The sequence below is a fragment of the Hyperolius riggenbachi genome, chromosome 3 (assembly GCF_040937935.1).
Source record: "Hyperolius riggenbachi isolate aHypRig1 chromosome 3, aHypRig1.pri, whole genome shotgun sequence".
Lineage (NCBI taxonomy): Eukaryota > Metazoa > Chordata > Amphibia > Anura > Hyperoliidae > Hyperolius > Hyperolius riggenbachi.
In genome coordinates, this window is record NC_090648.1 from 180,088,147 (window position 1) to 180,110,374 (window position 22,228).

General features: G+C 43.8%; 1 protein-coding gene across 5 annotated transcripts in view; it reads right to left on the reverse strand.

Annotated features, from left to right (window-relative positions):
- The window catches only part of PDE8A (phosphodiesterase 8A), a 368,631-nt gene that overhangs the window by 93,439 nt on the left and 252,964 nt on the right, over positions 1–22,228 (reverse strand). For all 5 annotated transcript variants that reach the window (XM_068275373.1, XM_068275372.1, XM_068275370.1 and 2 more), the window contains exon 3: positions 2,254–2,444. In XM_068275373.1, the coding sequence (XP_068131474.1) occupies positions 2,254–2,444 (191 nt within the window). The remainder of the gene's footprint in view (positions 1–2,253; positions 2,445–22,228) is intronic.

Here is a 22,228-nt window from a genome sequence, read left to right on the forward strand (position 1 = left end):
CACGAATGCCCAGTCCGGATGTGCTCATCCAACAGCCGGGGGTGTGGTCAGGAGGGAAGAAGGACCGTGCACCGGAAAGGTAGCTACAGAGGGATCTTTGAAGCCAACAGACTATCCAGAGGCTTCAAACTAGTGAGGTTAGTATCTACATTTTTAACTTTTTTCCCTACATGGACATCTAATGGCTCATACACATGTCCCAACAATATTCCCAACTATCTTCTAAACTTGTCTGTTGGAAGATAAGTTGGGCGTGTGTACGGCTGGCAAACAACCAGACAACCAACAGGTTGTTTGCCAGATCCAACCGGTGCATCAACCTGCCCAACTATTGTGCAGGATGGACACGTGTGTACAAGTCTTTTGAACAACTTTGTTGTTTTTGAATGCAAACATGTTGTGCAGTTTGTCGTTTAGCTTGCACGCATAGTATTTAAGTGAGTGATTTGTTTAGTTGGTTGGCATGTGTATAAGTGCTTGCCGTTAAACAACTTGTTGTGCGGATGGTAAAGTTGTGCGGTTGGTTGTGCATTATGTCGGACGTTTATATAGGCCTTAAAGAAACGCTGAAGTGAGTCTAAATTCCCGTTTTAACTAGTTTTTATATAAAGCACTATAGGTAATGCTAAACCGCCGCATCCTCACAGCAAAACGAGGGGTTTATACCCCCCAAATCCCCTCTGCAAAATCCACGACTTTCTTGGTCGTGGATTTTGCTGCTCATAGAGGCAGAGCTTTGAGCTGCAGCTCTGCCTCCATGCGCGTCAATCTGCCCCAGGATCTCCACCTCTCCCCACCCCTCTCAGTCAAGGAAGACTGAGTGAGAGGGGCAGGGAGAGGCGGCGATCAGTGGGGATTGACGCACCAAGACACAGAGCTACAGCCATAAGCTCTGCCTCTATGAGGAAATGCTCCACGGACCAAGCAGAGTGGATTTGGGGGGTATAAACCTCTCGTTTTGCCGCGGGGATTCAGCAGTTTAGCATTACCTTTAGTGCCGCTGCAGGGATGCAGCGGTTTAGCATTACCTTTAGTGCTGCCGCGGGGATGCAGCGGTTTAGCATTACCTTTAGTGCTTTACATAAATAGTAGTTAAAAACGGGAATTTAGACTCAATTCAGAGTCTCTTTAAAGGGGAACTGAAGGGAGAGGTATATGGAGGCTGCCATGTTTATTTCCTTTTAAGCAATACCAGTTGCCTGGCAGCCCTGCTGATCCTCTGCCTCTAATACTATTAGCCATAGCCCCTGAACAAGCATGCAGCAGATCAGGTGTTTCAGACTTTAAAGTCAGATCTGACAAGACTGACTGTATGCTTGTTTCTGGTGTTCTTCAGATACTACTGCAGAGAAATAGACCAGCAGGGCTGCCAGGCAACTGGTATTGATTAAAAGTTAATAAATATGGCAGCCTCTTACTTCAGTTCCCCTTTACGATAAAGGCCTTGATAGTCTGAGAGAAATGTTCACGTTGTTTAGTTCACTCAATCCTCATTTGGTATTTGAAGTGAAAACAAGCAAACAGTCCCTCCTTGTAAATATGATTTGAGGTTATTTGAGGTGAGAACTCAAAATAAAATTTTGTCTCAGAAGTCTTGTCCTTGGGTTCTGGGAAAACCCCAAGGACAAGTCCTCTGAATTCCACTATGGTTCAGTAATGGTAATATTTAGCCAAACACCCAACCTAAATGGAAGCAGATAAGTACTGTATTTTATAGGAAGGGGAAAAGGGGAAAGGTAGAAAGAAGAAAAGCATATAAAAGAAGAAAATACATCCACAGAATTGACTTTTAAAACGAGGAAGGTGGCTGGAGTGGTGGCACTGGCAGATGCCAGAAGGAAAAACTGGTCGCCACAAATTCTGCTCTTCTGTCTCCCAGTTTGGTACTTTAGCTGTGACAGTTACACATTCCTTAAAAACAAGGGATGTAAAAGTGATGCTAAGTTAAACGGACCTAACAGAATGTTAAAAAGGCACCAGGGCCTGAAGAAAAACACTATATAATAGGGAGACAATATCACCAAGACAATGCAAATAATGTAAACCAGCATCAAAAACAAAATACAAGAAAGTATTTGTTTTTATTTTCTCCCTAGCACAGTTGTGGATTCAATCCTAACTAATCTCCTAATCCTCTCCCACCAGGAAAAGGTTTGGCGTTCCCAACATCTGAGAGTAAATACTGTAAACAGAAGCAACATTTATGCAGTTCAAAATATTGATGTTTAGCAGCAAGAATGAACTGGTACGTACCTGCATAGAGCTTCAGCATCGAAGCATCGTGTCTGTCTATGATCAATAATGATAATTTCATGATGTTTATCTAAAAAGCTTTCCAACGCAGATTCTGCCGTCTTAGCAATGTTTGACTTAAAGCCCGCTTTCTCACACGCGCAACAGAATCCATTACTCTGGCTATCTTCTTTGGCAAATACTAAAAGTACCTAATGTGCAAAATGGAAAACAAAAGCAAAAAATTATGCCTTAAAATGTGACCTCTGTATTTTTCAAATGCTTTATTTATATTTAAACAGGAAGTAGCACACACTATTGCTATTTATATTTAAAGAGACTCTGAAGCCTCGCTAAAATCATGTTTTTATTTTAAAAACCTCTTAAGCATGTTTGCCCAACCTAAAACGCCGCATCCTCGCGGCTGAAAACTTAATTAACTAAATTAATCACCCCAAACTCCCTGGGGCTGATTGCGGTGCTCCTTTCGTGAAGAGGCAGAGCTGTAGGCTGTAGCTCCGCCTCTACACGCGTCCATCAGTGCGGCTCTCCGCCCGCTCCTCTCAGTCTTCTTTTACTGAGAGGGGCGGGGGATAGGCGTCGATCAGCGCTGATTGGCGCGCATGGAGGCAGAGCTGCAGCTGAAAGCTCTGCCTCCTTAGGGCAGCAAAATCCAGGACCAAGAAAGTCGTGGATTTTGCCCAGGGTGTGAGGGGTGATTAATTTAGTTTTCAGCCGCAGGGATGTGGCGTTTTAGGTTGGGCAAACATGCTGAAGTGAGAGGGATATGGAGGCTGACATTTATTTCCTACCACTTGCCTGTCAGTCCTGCTCAGCTATCTGGTATCAGTAATGTGGGAATCCCACACCTGAAACAAGCATATGGATTATCCAGTCAGACATCTGGCCTGCATGCTAATTCAGGGACATTGGCTACAAGTATTGAGGCAGAGAATCAGTGGGATAGCCAGGCAATTAGGATTGTTTAAAAGGACAAAAAATATGTCAGCATCCAAATCCCTCTCACTTCAGGTGTGCATTAAAGCGGATCTGAACTCAGAACTTCCCCTATGCTCTAAAAGATAAGCAATGGCACAATAACTTTTAAAGAAAAACATTTGTTAAAGCCCACAGAACTCCTGCAATACATCTGCAGTGTGTCTACTTCCTGCTTTTGCGGAAGCAGACAAAGGGTTAACATCCCGTGAATGAGAACCAGCCATTAGATAAGAAAAGCCATGGAGTTCTCAGGGGAAGGAAGAGAGAGAAAGTCCTCCTAATGGCAAGCCACCGAGAAATAAGAACCCTACTAAGGTTCTATCCCTCCTCAACACTGTCCAAAATGAACAGATTTCTTCCTTGGAGTCAAATTTTGTTACATATCATTTAGCAAATGAGCATTTTCAATACATACATTATAATGAGTTGTGCAAGCCTTTCAGATTACCTTTAGAGCATACATTCTCAGTACCAGTAAGTAGATATAAATATCTGAGGACATCAACAGTGACAACAGCAGATCTGTATTGTGCTACATATAGGATCACATCTATGTTTTTCCCCTTAATATGATATCTGTTTAGTGGCAATGACCTTTCAAGTCTTGCCATATTTCAGTCCTGGGTTTATATAAAAGCACCTTATATGTCCCTGCAGTTTACTGCACCGGACATCTCCTTATCTTTCAGGATTTTTCTTGACACAAGCTGATGAAAGGTTAAATGGCACTAGTCACCTATGTGTACACTATTCCATTTATAGGTCCCTGCATTGTATTAAGACATAGAGCCAGACGTCATCCTTATTCATATACAGAAGTTAAAAGTGTCCTTTCACTTTAAGCAAACACCATACGCACATCAGTGCTACGCGTGCCGTTTTGTCATGTGAGGTTACTGAAAACGACCCACTCCAATTTGCAGCCGGTTACAAATTTCTGGCTCAGAATGCACATGACTTTGGAGCCGTGACAATGTAGTGTTTGGTGTACTCTGGTGTGCAGACAGCACACAAATATTTAGCTGCCCTGAGCAGGAACCTGATACTTTTTTATGCACACCAGGATGTATAAAGCCAGCAATGGCAGTGCCCTTCCCATTTCATCTCTCGCACGTAATAGTCCCATCACAGCAAGGTCCTGTGTGGTTGGATGTTGCCATTATAAAAAGGAATGAACGGTGTCTGTATGCATTAAAGGACACCCAAAGCAAAAATAAACTAATGAAATAAACGGTTGCATTTATCTTCCCTCTCCTAAAAATGACTTTTTAAGATATTCCACAGTTTTATTTTATTTTTAAATCTACTTTTTAAGTTTGAACTGTTTTATTGTTTTTGCTCAATGACAGTCATTGAAGTATGCCAGAGCTAAAATCTATGAACTATTGATCCTTTTTATCTCTTTCCTGCTCTCAGGAGCCATTTTCTGCTAGGAAAGTGTTTTATAGTTGGAATTTCTAATCAGTGAGGGTCACACTGCAGTCACTTCCTGTCTGAGTCAGGACTGAGTCAGCCACTTACATACCTGATTTTTAACTCTTCCAGGCAAAGAAAGAAAAAAAAGGAACAGCATAGTTATTTGGGTGCTAGGCACTGTACATACACATGTCTATCTCCTCATGTCACATGTCACTTTGGGTATCCTTTAACCACCACTGTCTATAGTGTTGTCTGTACAGAAAATTGGGTTGCTATACAAATAATAAACAGTATTTTTTTCCAGGGGTATTTTGCAAAGTGCTCTGCTTTGGCAGAACACAAAAACTGCCTATCACTTTTGGCTTGTCATTCGAATCTGCCTGTCACTAGTAACTGCCTTTCACCTTCTGCCTGTCATTGGATTCTGCATGTCACAGGTCCGCCTAACAGCGGAATGTACCAGTCTATCATTCAGTGCAGTCAGACCAGGGCTGCCATCAATCAAATTTTACAGGTATGGAGTTTTACTGTAATGGTAGCACCCATTTATAGTATAAGGGAAGGATATATGAAGATCAGAACTGTATATATTTACAGACTGGAAGAATCAGGTGTATGGGAATAGCTGTCTTTCTGTTTGAACATCTCAGGATTCTAAATTCTGAATTTCTAGCACTGTAGAGGTTTGCTTGTTTTTGCCGTTAAGAGAAAATATTTAAATAGAGAAAGAGGAACATATCTGCACTCTTGCCACCCAGTGTGTGCTAGGGCTGTTAAGTAAACTGGAGCAGGAAGAACAATTCAGCCCTCAACAAATAGCACTACACCAATTATATATGCAAAAATACAAAAAAGTTTATTATTCAGTCACTATGATAATATTAAAACCAATTAAAAATAGTAGGGCACCAGACTCATATAACACAGCACTTATATCAAATGGTTGTATGCACATATATAAGGATCGGCTAATGTCCACATCATACAAATATATATCATAATATTAGCTACCAAGACGCTCAATGATGAGCTATCCTGGGCTAAGAACCCGGGTTCAAGTATCAGAGCTAATAAAGGTGCACAGCAATATTATAGACAAAAAAGCAAATCACAAAAATACGAAACATTGAAAGTGACATAAATAGACATATCCAAGAGAGCCTATGAATATGAGTGAGTACAGACGTGATCTATAGGTGAGACACTACAGAGAAAACTAGCGGTGATACTTAGCCAGGCAAAATAGTTAACAAGCGCTATGGGTAAGGTGCAAGCAGGAGCCCCCGGTGGACTGCTCCAACGGTATTGCAGCCATCACGGCCGCGCCCAGGATAGCTCATCATTGAGCGTCTTGGTAGCTAATATTATGATATACCGTATAAACTCGCATATAAGCCGACCCGCGTATAACCCGAGGTACCCATTTTTCCCTCAGAAACCAGGAAAAAAAGTGATCGACTCTCATATAAGCCCCCTGCCCAGTATAGCCCACTCCACAGTAGCTTGATGTGCCCCCAGTGCAAGTCAGCCCCTCTCCCCATAGCCATATGTGTCCCAAGAATGATAAAGCTGTGTCCCTGTTCATTGCACCGCTGACACGTTGCTGGCATGCTAAGTCCACAAGCCAAGGGATGCAGGTAGTCTTGAGCAGTGCACTCTGCACACCATGTTGCAGGGGATGGGGAGCACAGAAACAGCAGGGAGCCAGCTGGCAAGAGCAGGATCACTAGTACATGATCCTTACGCTCCTCTGCCAGTAAAAAAACCTGCTCCAGGGGGGCGTGGCCGGCAATGGAGGAGTGAGGACGTCTTGCTACTGAGCTCCGCCCGCATGTTATTTTAGAGACTATACTAACAATTTTCCTCTCCCTGATGCCTAAAAGGGTATGGATAAAGTGAAGAAGAGTAGGAGCAAACATCGAAAGCACTCTGCACCATCTCAGCGCCCTGTGACCCGATATTTTCAGGCACTTACCCCGAGTCCTGAGGCCTCCAAGATGGCGGATCTGACCACATCATCCCCACAAACCGCTAGCCAGCCTAGACCGGGACCTGCTGCCATGAGCAACTTAGAAGATATATGGAAGTATCTCCGCTTACTTCCAACTAAACAGGATCTGGACGAACAGACGGAGCACATTGTGTTCTTCGCGAGGTCAGAGATCGCTTCAATCCGCGCCGACATCTCGGGCCTTACAGGCCTGGTGTCCGCGACAGAGACGGACATCGCCCAGCTACGTGCTGAAATTGCTTCCCTAAGGGATTCCAACGAGAAGCAACAGGCCCTTACTCGAACCACGAGATACCAGATGGAGGATCTCCAAAATAGGGGACGGCGAAATAACATTAGGATCCGCGGAATCCCTGAAACAGTCCCTGCAGAGGATATAATACCAATGCTGAGATCCCTTTTCAATGGGCTCTTGAATCGCCCTGCGGCCCAGAAACTCAAATTTGACCGCGCGCATAGAGCCCTTCGGGCTGTGCCCACTAACCGAGAGCAACCGCGGGACATTATCTGCAGGCTGCACAACTTCAAAGAAAAGGAGGACATCATGGTCGCGGCGCGCTAGCGGACCGTTAGACCATGTCGGAGCTGAAGTCACGCTGTATCAGGATTTGGCGCCTTTCACCCTCACTCAACGTAGAGCCCTACGACCTCTCATCCAGGCCTTGAAACAGGAGGGTATATCATACCGCTGGGGATTCCCGTTCCAGTTGATCGCCACTAAAGGAACCCAGGTCTGCATTCTGCGTCATCCACGTGAGCTACCCCCATTTATGGAGGCCCTGTCACTGGCCGCCGTAGACCTGACCGAATGGGACCCTGACTCTCCGGAATTCGGTAGGCCGCAGAAAGCAAAAAAGCACCCTCGAGATCCTGCGTAAGTACTGTTACTTTGCCTTTTCTCGCCTCCCATGTTTTGGCATCCTCGGAGATTAACAATGGACATAAGCTTTTCCCCCCCTGAAATCCTCGATATAATGGACAGACTCTATCAAGTCCGTTTGTGGCATGTTTACACCACCTGAGACCCCCGCTCCACGCATACTTGCTATTTTTCTCATGGTCCCTACCTTTCGGGTTCCTCTGCCTTCCATACCTCCTCCCTGCACGAGGATGAGTTGCTGCTCCCCCTCCTGGACCAATGACACATTTTAGCTATTCCCACTTGGTTGATTGACCCCTCAGAATCCACACACCTCCATATGCACCTTTTACAATGCTACCGATTATCATTATGTGCTTGTAATGTTTTTGAAAAGGTATCCATGTCATCGTTTATCTGTGGATCGGGAATGTGTGACGGCTTGGGGGACGTAGGGATCGGCTCTAGGCTGGAGGGGGTGTGGAGGGTGGGAGACCTGAGTTAAATTATTGAGGTGACAAATAGAGGGATGATGTATGGACGGACCTGAGGTTCTCGCAGGGGAACTATATAGGCCGTAGGCTTTACCAGATATAGCTTCCTCCATGGAGTTTTACTTCAATTAGGTTGTTGCACTACTATTAAAGTCAGGCTCATCCATGCCAGACACCCATGATCGATATAGAAATATATATATAAGCAACCAACACCATGGACTTAGAGCGGGGGAATAAAGGGGGGGGGGGGGAGGGCCACTTGGGCTGTCCACAGGAATCGAGACCTAACTGAGACTGGGATCCGTGCTGTTTTATATCTCAATCAGCTAAGATACCTTTCATTGTTCAACGCTCATTTAAAGAGAGTCTGAAGCGAGAATAAATCTCGCTTCAGACCTCATAAATAGCAGGGGCACGTGTGCCCCTGCTAAAACGCCGCTATAGCGCGGCTTAACGGGGGTCCCTTCACCCCCAAATCCCCCTCGATACACCCGGGGAGCGCTTCCTGGTTGGGGCAGGGCTAACCGCCGCAGCCCTGCCCCACGCGCGTCTGTCAGCGCGTATCTCCGCCTCTCCCCCGCCCCTCTCAGTCTTCCTTCACTGAGAGGGGCGGGGGAGAGGCGGCGATGCGCCACTGACAGACGCGACTGGAGGCAGGGCTGCAGCCGTTAGCCCTGCCTCCAGGAAGGGAAATTCTGCGACCTTTTTACGACACACTTTTGCGGGGGGTGGGTTGGGGGTGAAGGGACCCCCGTTTAGCCGCGGGATAGCGGCGTTTTAGCAGGGGCACACGTGCCCCTGCTATTTATGAGCTCTGAAGCGAGATTTATTCTCGCTTCAGAGTCTCTTTAATAGATTCTATACAAGTTCTTCTGTTACCCTTAGTTATGCATGCTTATGTTATATATCATACATGCGGTTGCCCGGGGGTGAGGGGGCTTACCCACTGGTTGACTGTGGGCACACTTACCCCAGGGCGACTCGCCGATACAAACGGGAACCCTTGCGGCTCCTTGGAAATCGAGTTGAGACTCATTCTGGATCTGGACCGGGAAAGGTCCACTCCAGGTACGAAGGTTAAAATGTTTATGTCGTTATGTGTTTTGCGTGGCTCCTTACACGCATCTTTATTATCCTTTTCTTTCTCTCCCTTATCTTCTACCTCTCTCTCTTATCAATTTCCCCTGCTACATTGGGTCGTGTGTCATTCCTGGACCGCTCTCTGATTATGACAATTCCATCAGCCACTTAAATTACTTTCTCTTAATGCCAGAGGGTTAAATATACCTGAAAAAAGGTCATCTGTTTTACATCTATGCCATAAGGAGAGAGCTAATGTGGTTTGTCTACAAGAAACGCAATTCAAGGACCCGAAACCGCCCAGGCTTTTGAATAGGGTCTATAAAACTGCGTTCTTCAGTTCCCGCAATCATCAAAGATCAAGGGGACTGCCATTTTAATCTCACGGGATACCCCCTTCACTCTAATAGAGCAATATCAAGACCCACAAGGCAGATTTAATTTGATTAAAGGTACGGTGTATAACCAAAAGATCACCATAGGCTCCTTCTATGCGCCTAATATTCAGCAGATGACCTTCTTTCAATCATTTATGGCGAAACTCCACTCTTTTGCCGAGGGTGGTGTTCTCCTGGGGGGGATTTAAATATGGTTCTAGATCCAGAACTAGACTCCTCTTCGAAAAAGTCATCTGTCTCACTGCAACTAGTAGATGTGTGGAGGCTCCACAACCCATCCACGATTGACTATACATATTACTCTTTCCCTCACAATGCATACACCAGGATAGACTATATTTTTGTCTCCCATAACCTCCTCTCAGTATCCACAGCCCCTTCTATTGGAAACATCTCCCTATTTGATCATGCCTCAGTCTCTGTTGACTTAGCCATTGGGGAAAATAGGCGAGGTCCTGCTTCTTGGCGGTTAAACAACTCTCTCTTGGAGGATAAACAGGTCTTTCAGAGAATCAAACAGGAACTGGAGGAATTTTTTGAGGTAAATGCTACTGGAGATATGTCTCCTCTCATGATCTGGGAAACACAAAAATGCTTCACACGGGGACTTCTGATCAGGGAGGGGGCGAGGAAAAAGAGGGAAAGGGACAAAAATATTAATGACACCCTGGTATCAATTGGTGAGCTAGAACAGAAACACAAAAGAGATAGAGCCCCTACAACACTGGCCACTCTTACAAACTTGAGAGAAAAACTCAAATCACTATTATTTTTTAAAGTCAAATATGCGGCCCTGCGCTGTCGGCGCACTTTCTACGAATTTGGCAACAAGTGCAGCTCAATCTTGGCCAAAGCATTAAAAACCCAACAATCTTCAAATTACATACCTTGTATCAAGGATAAACGCTCAGTAATGCATTATAAATATGAAAAGATTGTAGAGAACTTCAAGGATTTTTACTCCAATTTATATAATCTTCCACACCATCACCCTGCATCTAATGCAGAGGCCAAACAGAGTAGAATAGCAGACTATCTCCAACGATCACAGATGCCGAAGCTATCCCCAGATGACACTAAAATATTAGAGGAACCATTCTCAGAAGACGAATTGCACATAGCCCTTTCCTAAACGCCCTCAGGCAAAGCACCAGGCCCAGATGGCTACACAGCTGAATACTATAAGAAGTTCGCACAGCAATTATCCCCGCATTTTCTCAAAACATTTAATGCCATCTCTGACCCCCTTTCAGGTGGGAACTCCTTCTCCCCTCAAATGCTCGAATCCCACATTTCTGTAATTCTAAAGGAGGGAAAAGATCCGGCTCAGTGCCAGAGCTTCAGACCTATATCCTTGCTTAATGTAGATCTGAAGATCTATGCGAAAATGCTGGCAAATAGATTGGTCCCTCTTATCCCCTCAATAATTCACTACGATCAAGTGGGATTCGTCTTGGGCCGAGAGGCCAGAGACAACACCATTAGGACTTTAAACATCATGCACTGGGTGAGGTCACAGTCCATACCAACTCTCTTGCTATCAACAGACGCAGAAAAAGCCTTTGACAGGGTGGACTGGGACCTCATTGCAGGCACACTTAGGTATATAGGCCTGTCAGATAACATGCTTGGCCGTATCCTGGCTCTCTACTCATGTCCTACTGCTAGGGTGAAAGCGAACGGCACACTATCAGACCCATTTCCTATCCGCAATGGTACCCGCCAGGGTTGCACTCTCTCGCCCTTAATTTTTGCGCTTTCTCTGGAGCCGTTCCTGTGCGCAGTTCGAAATAACCCTGACATACAGGGAGTTATCCTCCCCAACTCTACTCACAAAATAGCTGCATATGCGGACGACCTTATGTTTTTCCTCACAAATCCCCACGTCTCACTACCAAATTTATTGGCCGAATTCAAATCTTATGGGGAAATATCAAATATGTCCATCAATTATGACAAAAGTGAAGCTTCAAGCCTACAACTCTCAGGAGAACTCAAGACACTGCTGCAAAGTAATTTCCCCTTTAAGTGGCCCACTCGCTCGTTGAAATATCTAGGCATTCAGATTACACCCAATCCCAGAGACCTGGTGTCTGCAAACTTTACCCCTGCCCTGCACCGCATCAAACAGGATTTGCAGTCCTGGGACAAGCCCCAGTTCTCCTGGTTTGGAAGGAGCTGTATTATCAAAATGACAATAATGCCACGCCTTCTATACCTGTTCCAGACAATGCCTATCTTCATTCCCTCATCTTACTTCACTCAATTAAGGAGAACCTTCTCCCAGTTTATCTGGAATGGTAAGAAACCCAGATTAAAAGACACTATTCAAACTGCTCCTAAGGAATCAGGTGGGATGGCAGTCCCAAATCCACGCTTGTACTACGTTGCAGCCTCTCTGATCAGGGTGATTGACTGGCACAGGCACGGCTCCCTCTAACGTTGGGTGGGTATGGAGGAGGAGCTAATAGGAAGCACACTGCAAGGTAGACCTTGGTCTATACACCCCTTAAAAGTAAACTCAGCAGCCACCATTCCCCAGCAGACCCTCTGCATTTTAGCTAAATACAGGGAACTGCCACTTTTCTCACCCTGGCCATCTCCCTTGATGCCCATTTTGGGTAATGAGAGCTTCCCTATGGGACTTAGCCCAAGAGGTTATAGCCCGTGGAGATTAGGTACCACCCTTAGAGCTCACCATTTGATATTGGGGGGGGGATGGGTAGAGCTGGAAGACTTACGTTCATCATTGGGCTCCCCAACAATAGATATTTGGAGCCTTATCAAATTCAGACACTTCCTACTTTCCCAGGGAACGATAGCGAGTTTTGACAGACACACTACTCCATTTGAGCATGCTTGTATGGGAGAGGGACATATCCGTGGCACTATATCTCTGGTCTATTCTCTCTTAAACACTACTGAGGAACCCTGTCAAATGTATAGAACTAAGTGGGAGGAGGATCTAGATATGACCTTTACGGACAAACAATGGGGGAAAATTTTAACTTTTGCCCACAAGTCTTCTATCTCCTCTCGAAGCCAGGAAGCAGGATACAAAGTCTTTACCAGATGGTACCTGACCCCCTCCAGACTCAATAAAATGTTCCCCTCGGTCTCCCCATTAGGCTGGAGATGTGGACTGGAGACGGGCACACTACTGCACACATTTTGGTCATGCAGTAAACTCAGGCAGTTTTGGAGTGATGTGAGAGATATTATGTACTCTCTCACAGATTATCTTCCTCCTGACTCATCCGCCTTCTTCCTACTACATCATAATCAATGGTCAATCAGACGATATAAAAAACCCCTTACAAGGCACCTAGTTAATGCGGCTAAAGTTGTAATTGCCCGATGTTGGAAATCGCCAGATCCCCCCACAATTAAAGATTGGCTTAGGGAGATTGACTGGGTGCAAAAAAATGGAGGATCTCACCTCCACTATGCATGAAAGACGAGATCAATTTATGAAGACCTGGTTTGGCTGGTTTGAGTTTGTCGAAACACCCCGCTATACCTCTCTCACCTCCAATTAGGCCCTCTCTCTCCCCCTCCCCCTCCCTGGAGGGGACCACTGTACCTCTAAGATAGTTACCCCTGGCAAACTTAAAACTGTCACTAGGCGGCTCCAGGAAATGCCCACGACCATTCCCACTCCTTCACCCCTTTTCTCTTCTCTTCCCTCTTCATTAAACCTCTTTCTCTTTCCTTTTACCTCTACATATACTCTCTACTCTCACTCCTAATATAATAAGCATCCCTTTGGAAACCCTTCTTGCGCAATTGTGAACTTTATGCAATATATCAAACTGAGCTCACTTTGTAAGAAGAGTCCCACCACAAATGCGAGGATCCGGGGTATGATCCCTTTTGGGCCCTGGCCTCTCACTATGATGCATCTCACACAATACAAAGGAACCCTTCCATTCTCATTTACCTACTATTGTATTGGAACTCTTTTTGGACAATCAAGTTTTGGACTAGTCATACTAATGTCAAAATATATCTTTTTTCACCATCCGTCAGTACTGGCTATCTGCCGGTGAATCTGTATCAATGTATGACTAGAAATGCTCACTCCTTTAACAGCTTTGACTTGTTATATTCATGTATGTTGTTTGTATTGGAAAACATTCCTGAAAATAAAAGAATCTTTAAAAAAAACAAAAACCTGCTCCACCATCCGTTCTGCTCCACTAACTCGCATATAAGCCGAGGGGGCAACTTTTCAGCACATTTTTTTGTGCTGAAAAATGAGGCTTATATGCGAGTATATCCAGTATATTTATATGATGTGGACATTGGCAGTCCTTATATATGTGCATACAACCATTTGATATACGGTAAGTGCTGTGTTATATGGGTCTGGTGCCCTACTATTTTTAATTGGTTTTAATATTTTAGTGACTGAATAAAACTTTTTTTGTATTTTTGCATATATAATTGGTGTAGTGCTATTTGTTGAGGGCTGAATTGTTCTTCCTGCTCAATATTTAAATAGAGGAGATGTAAAAAAAAAGAGTGCTTTAGACGCGGGTTGTCATTTGTACTTCCTGACTTGACACATGGCTGTCTGAAACACCGGTCTGTTGCTCTTCTATAATTACATGCATTTATCTTTACACCATATTGCAATCATGTCACTGAGAAGATTTGAACATATTAATAAAGAAGATATGTTTTATGGACCTGGTGCTGGTTGTACATGGCTGTATGCTAAGAGAACAAGAATGCAATGATTTTAGAACCTATAATTGAAACTAGTGCACATATGGTTATATATGGATCCATCTTTCTTTGCATGGTAGAACTTTTGTGAATGTATTCTGGCAAGAGAATGTTCCTGAGCTCACACAGTGATTTCCATCATCGTGTTTTATTGCCATGCTTCTTAAAGAGAAACTCCGACCAAGAATTGAACTTTATCCCGATCATTAGCTGATACCCCCTTGTACATGAGAAATCTATTCCTTTTCACAAACAGACCATCAGGGGGCGCTGTATGGCTGATATTGTGGTGAAACCCCTTCCACAAAAAACTGAGGACCATGGTGCTCCTGGCAGTTTCCTGTCTGTGAACCTTGTTGCATTGTGGGAAATAGCTGTTTACAGCTGTTTTCAACTGACCAAAAAGCATGCAGCAGCTACATCACCTGCCAACAGTAAAAAGGTCACCATGTAATAAATGTCAGAATGTAAATTAGGGATTTAAAAGATTATACAATGGGCAAACACTGACTAAATCATTTATACATAATTATTGTAAAAATAAAGCCTTTTTTATTACATTATTTTCACTGGAGCTCCTCTTTAAGGGCTCGACGATAACCAGGGCTGTGGAGTCGGTCCAAAAATCCACCGACTCCGACTCCTCAGTTTAGGATTCCACCGACTCCGACTCCTCGACTCAGACTCCTCTAATTCGCATATTACAATTTTGTTGATTAAAAGTATGTAACATGAAATTCGTCTCTTAACTGCCAACGTTTAGGAATTTTACAAGACAACTGAAGTGAGAAGGATATGTAGACTACTATATTTATTCCCTTTAGACTAAAACTAGTCCTTGGTAAGAGTACTTGTAAAAGGTACAAACCGGAACAAAGAACATCTATCAGGCCCTAGGCAATGTAAGTGTGGGTACATGTAAGAATGATGTGCAGGTGCTCTGCAGGGGAATAAGGGGATTCTTCCTATATTACACTTCATGTACAATCTGAACAAGGTTTATGGGTGACAGACAACACCTCTGTGTTCAATGTGCACAGCATTCTCAGTGGATTCCCTGCAGCTCTGTGGGGAGAGCATATGTAGAGTATAGTGCTACTGTGTAACAAAGTAAACCTGAGACAGATGAAATTAAAGTTTTATACAGACCTGGGGCTTCCTCCAGCCGCCTTCAGGATAATCAGTCCCTCGTTGTCCTCCTCCACCACCTGGATCTTCTGCTATGAGTCTAGGTACTTGAGCCAGTCGGGCGTAGTGCGCATGCACACACTCCGCCGCCAGGAGCATACTACACCTGTGCAGCACTATTGCGCAGGTGCAGAATGTTCCTGGCTGTGGGAGCAGCATGCGGCCGGACAGCGCTGACTGGCTGAATTACCAGGACTCATAGCAGAAGATCCGGGTGGTGGAGGACAGCGAGGGACTGATTAGCCTGAAGGGGGCTGGAGGAAGCCCCAGGTATGTATAAAACTTTACTTTTCATCCGCCTCAGGTACCCTTTAATTTGTAGTCACCAAACCAAATTTTAACAACATATCAAATTATTTGATTTCATCAGCAAAGGCAGTGCATACATTTGCATAAATCAGCATCAATGCAGAATTATTTCCATCTCATTGACCATCTCTATTAGTGACACAGCTACACATCAGGCTTTATTCTTACAGCATAGATGTTATTTAGTATATATAAGAGATTCCTGTGTACACATCATATATACAGTCACAATCAGATCTGTATATCTGACCTTAAAAATACGGGGACTGCTTTATTGAAGCAGCACAAGTAACTAATTTTGATTGGTTTATTTCATTTTTGTGGACTAAGCACAGCTATTACTGTACATATACACATTATTTTTAATGACTATTATCTGAGAAATAGAACATTTTATCATATTTTCTATTTTAATTACAGTTACAAATTCAGTAGGTGCATTTTTTCCCGACTCCGACTCCAGGCACCCAAAATTGCCCGACTCCACGACTCCGACTCCACAGCCCTGACGATAACTGCCATCCAAAACTGACTTTCTGTCTTGCTCCTTGTACACAGAGATTTCTCCGCATTCTCTGAATCACTTAACTATTTACTCCACAGCATGCAGTATATGTGACAGACTTCATCTGAAGTCCCAGGGACATGGATATTCATCTCCTGCCGTGATGCCACTGTGCACTCGTTCTTGTCGCCACCTGTTCGTAGACAGAGCTCCCATTAACCAATCTAAGTGCCTGTGATCATTAATAAAATGCCGGAGGTCAGTGACTAAAGTGAAAGTAAAACATATACGCATAATTACCTCATACCTCCCCTCCCATAGTAACCAAAATAAATCACTTTTATAAAAATTTAAAAAATGACAAAAAAACTACTACATAAATAGTTACCTTAGGGGCTAAACTTTTTAATATGGATGTTATGGGGGTTTATTGCTGTTATTGTTGCAAGTAAGGGCTTGTAATTAGTGACGAAGGCAACATACCATACATTGTACTAGGAACTTAACTTAAAAACATTATAATAACCGGGACAAATGGGCAAATAAAATGCGTGGCTTTTATCCACAGTAGCACATTTTATTTTAAAACTATAATGGTAGAAACCTGAGAAATATTTTTTTTTTCCTTTTTCTTATTACCGTTAAAATTTAGAATAAATTTTTTTTTAGCAAAACGTACCACCCAAAAAAAGCATAATTGGTGGCAAAAAAACCAAGATATAGATCATTTTGTTGTGATAAGTAGTGATTAAGTTATTAGCAAATGAAAGGGAGGAATGCTGAAATATGAAAATTGCTCTGGTCAATAAGGGGGAAAACCCCTGAGTTAATATCTACGTCAGATGATGAAACCCCAAAATTATTTGCAATTTTACATACAGGAACACCGCTTAATGTACCCACAAAAGCCATAATGAACTTACTCGGGGCTTCCTGCAGCCCCTCATAGTCCATGACGTCGCTCACTCAGTTCTTCCCTTGGCGGCGCCATTAAATCGGCGGCTTCGGGTGAAGTTGTCTGCTACTGTGCACCCATCTCTGTAAGCGTACTGCGCACAGGCGGTTCTCTTTCTTGAACTGTGCGTGCACAGTACACTTACGGTGACGGGAGCACAATAGGGACGGGTGCGCGGAGGGGCCGAGCATTCGCAGTAGCGGACAACTTGAGCCAAAGTCACCGCTCTTACAGAGCTGCCGGGGAAGATCGGAGGAACCCTGGAAAACACAGAGGGACGTCACAGATTACGAGGGGCTAGAGCAGGGCTGCCCAATAGGTCAATCGCGATCTACCGGTAGATCGCGACCGCCTGATTGGTAGATCGCCTTATGGCCGCGTCCCATTGAATTTTGCGGCCAGCAGCTCTAGGACACGGCCAACCAACGCGATTGGCCGCGTCCTATCAGATTCTGCTGCTGGCCGCTGATCTCGCGTGGAGAGAGGCGCGGGTGAGAGGCCAGGGGCGGCTCTGCCATGACGCATTGTCATGGCTGGGGGCGTGGCGCTGGAAGCAAAACTTCCTCCTCAACGCATGCAGCCCGCCGGAGCCTCCCTCAGCCGCCGAAATGGTTTATCTGCCCTCCAGGCAGCTGCGGCTGAGGGGGTGAAGACCAGGAGGCCACCGCTGGAGCTGGAGGGAGGTAAGTTGTGTGTACTCGGGCTCCTATACCCAGCTAACCTATACTAAGGGCACATATACCTGGCTAAGCTATACTAAGGGCACAAATACCCAGCTATCCTATACTAAGGGCACATATACCTGGCTAACCTATACTAAGGGCACACATACTCAGCTAACCTATACTAAGGGCACATATACCTAGCTGACCTATACTAAGGGCACATATACCTGGCTAACCTGTACTAAGGGCACACATACCCAGCTAACCATACTAAGGGCACATATTCCCAGCTAACCTATACTAAGGGCACACATACCCAGCTAACCTATACTAAGGGCACATACATCCAGCTAACCTGTACCAAGGGCACACATACCCAGCTAACCTATACTAAGGGAACATATACCTGGCTAACCTATACTGAGGGCACACATACCCAGCTAACCTATACTAAGGGCACACATACCCAGCTAACCTATACTAAGAGCACATATACCTGGCTAACCTATACTAAGGGCACACATACCCAGCTAACCTATACTAAGGGCACATATACCTGGCTAACCTATACTAAGGGCACATATACCCAGCTAACCTATACTAAGGGCACACATACCCAGCTAACCTATACTAAGGGCACATATACCTGGCTAACCTATACTAAGGGCACACATACCCAGCTAACCTATACTAAGGGCACATATACCTGGCTAACCTATACTAAGGGCACACATACCCAACTAACCTATACTAAGGGCACATACACCCAGCTAACCTGTACTAAGGGCACACATACCCAGCTAACCTATACTAAGGGCACATACACACAGCTAACCTGTACTAAGGGCACACATACCCAGCTAATCTATACCAAGGGCACATACACCCAGCTAACCTGTACTAAGGGCACACATACCCAGCTAATCTATACCAAGGGCACATACACACAGCTAACCTGTACTAAGGGCACACATACCCAGCTAACCTATACCAAGGGCACATACACCCAGCTAACCAGTACTAAGGGCACACATACCCAGCTAACCTATACTAAGGGCACATACACCCAGCTAACCTATACTAAGGGCACACACACCCAGCTAACCTATACTAAGGGCACATACACCCAGCTAACCTATACTAAGGGCACATATACCTAGATAGCAAACCTATACTAAGGGCACACACACCCAGCTAACCTATACTAAGGGCACATATACCCAGCTAACCTATACTAAGGGCACATACACCTAGATAGCTAACCTATACTGAAGGGACCTATACCTAACTATCCGGGGGTGGGGGGTACACTTAAAACGTCGGTAGATCTCCTGACCTCGGCGAACTTTAAAGTAGCTCGCGGGCCGAAAAAATTTGTGTACCCCTGGGCTAGAGGAAGCCTTGGTAAGTTCATTATGGCTTTTGTGGGTCCTGCTCAGGGTCCCTTTAATTGATTACACTATTGATTGCACTAAGGTGCCTATTAATTATAATTCCAAGGCCTATCGGTCGTTTACATGGTAATCAATTGGAAATGATCTGTCGTGCACATTAACGGACAAATTTCAGCTAACTAATCCAATCAGAACGACGGGATCGATTTGAAAACCAGATCAATTCCATTAATCTGATCAAACTGGTCAACATGCTCCTCGATACTTTCCATTATCTGGCAACACCTAGAATAGCATTAACTAAACTTCAATTACTCTGGCCCTCCCTGACCTATATCTCTATTACAGTGCTGCGGTATTGGTCACTGTACATTGGTGGTTTTCCCAGGATTCGTACAACCCCGCAGTTACAGTAGAGGCAGCCCGTATGGGATCATACGAAAGGCTTACGCTACTGGTATTTAGAGCAACGACGAGTGAACTACGATTCCTATGGCCACCACTGGAAAAATTTGGAAAGATATGATCAAGTCTAAGGAAGGGGGAAGCCAGCTATCTCCACATGCCCCGCTCTGGCGCGATACAGCATATTGTAGAAGATAGGAAACTTTTATCTTTTAATAAACTTAAACAAGAATACTCACTAAGGGCCTGAGCCCAATGACGCAGTTGTATCTGCTTCTGTTCGCTTTTCAGCATCTCTAACATTGATGTGTAACTGAAAACCGGACGTGGGCTCAGACCCTAAAAAATACCATGCTTTTTCGCTACTTACAAATTAGGCATGCATTTAACTCCCAATTTCCAGGTGGTACTAAAATACACATGGGCTCCTGCCATCTAGAAACAACTATGATGCGTACCTATCTAGACAAACCACTATCAGCGATCTATCTTTAGCTGCTAGAAAAAGAATCACAGGGACTGGTAAAATGTAAAACTAAATGGAATGCTGATATTCCGAATATTGATGGTGACGACTGGGAGGGCATCCTTTCAAGACAAAAAGACATCCATGACTTCAACAAATATAAACCAATACCGCTCCACAGATAATCGCAATAATCTTTATTAAGAAACAACTGATATAAGAACAATTAAAAACAGGGTGCAGCGAAAGGGTACCCAGAGCGTGGTGATGTTCAGAGTATAATACAAATATCAATAATCAATAATGATCCTTGACAGGGCAGATATACATGTGCAAGTACAGATACTAACAATCACAGTAGTTCAGAGTCATCCTTGACGAGTACATTAAAACTACAATATGCTCCAAAGATAGGTTAATACAAATACTACTACTATAACCTATATGACACCAGTACGAATGTACAATATTAACTCCTCCAATAGCCCTACATGCCCAAAATGTACTACAGAAGAGGGCAATTTTCCACATAGGTTTTGGTCCTGTACCATTATATCTCAGTTTTGGACTGCTATATTCCAAATCATAAATAATATCCTGTCACCCCTAGAGTGGCACTGTTGGGCCTCTCTCCCACAAACACTCCCAAAATTGAAACCAACTGTTATGTCTACATGTACTAAGAGAGATCCTCAGAGTCTGGAAGGGTGAGAATAGTTCATCAATTAATTATTGGGGGAAAAAATATATGTACAAAGTCCTCCCGTTTTACAAGATGACGTATAGGAGTAGAAATTGTCCTAGCAAATTCGATAAAATATGGTCTACTGTAACTGCTACTTCTGGATATATTCACTATGTAGAATAACTATGAATGTGACAACCAATGGACTTTATTGTTAATGACACTGTGCATCGTACTCTGTACTGTACTATTCTATTACTTATAGTTCGTAAGAATGTTGTATTTGGCCCTATGGCCAGTTGTTAAAATCAATAAAATTGGTCAACATTAATTCATCCATTAATGGGCACAGCCGATTGTTTCTGATTGATTACCACATCGATCAGAAATGATCGAACAGCTGCGGGACTGTATTGTTAATGGCCATCTTTATGCAATTCCCTGTCCTGAATCTTCTGAAAGATGCTCCTGACATTAAATTCAAAGTGAACATATCATTTTTATAAATTGGAGTTTTTCAGTTTCAGCATTTGCCATTTTGCCTCATTTTCAATTAAATATAGGGTTTATAACTTTAAAATAATTGCACTCTCTCTTTACTTTTTTAACTTCTAACTTTTTTCGAAAATTGAGTTGCATCTGTATGTAAGGTCCTTAATTTGCAGGAAGAAGAACCCTGAAGATTTCTATTAAGATTGAGAAGAAACTAAAATATAACTCCATGTAGTGAACTACAAATCTCCATGCAAACTCCATTACCAGAATTCCCCTCCTCCCCCCCCCCCCCCCCCTACCTCCAACTGGGCAGAAGGCACGAAAGTGCTGCTGTGCCCACCATTGCTTTACAAAAGGAGAAGGCTTTCACATGAACACCACACAACTATGTATTAAATAGAAATGGGTAAAAGGCCACTGAAACAGTATTACATGTTATATCAGTGCATAATACGCTTGTGTGTTTTGTAAATACTGTTTAATTTAGCTAATAACAGCTGTTCCTACAATTAATATTTAGCTCCTCTTTAAGCAATGAAGCTCAGTAAAGGAGATTGGGCAATGCTGATTTAATTGGTTTAAATTATTGATACAGATCTCAAACTCCCCTATTTTCATTTGATACTGCCCCATATCTCCATTATTTATTTGTTAGTAAGCACAATTGTGCCTTCAGGAAAAGTGAACGAAGTCTCTACTGACATCACTGCAAGACAGTTTCTCGTGTAACCACATCACTCACAGAAACAGAACAGTACTGCTCTCAGTTTGGCCAGGTTAAAATCCAATAGGCTGTTATCAAAACTGGTTTTACATAGATTTTGTAACTGTAGCTTATGAGTAAAGATGATTAATGAGATGCTTATTTTCTAAGTGTGTGGCAAATGTTCTACAAAGGGCATGCAACAACTGATCCAAACAAGCTGCAGCTGATT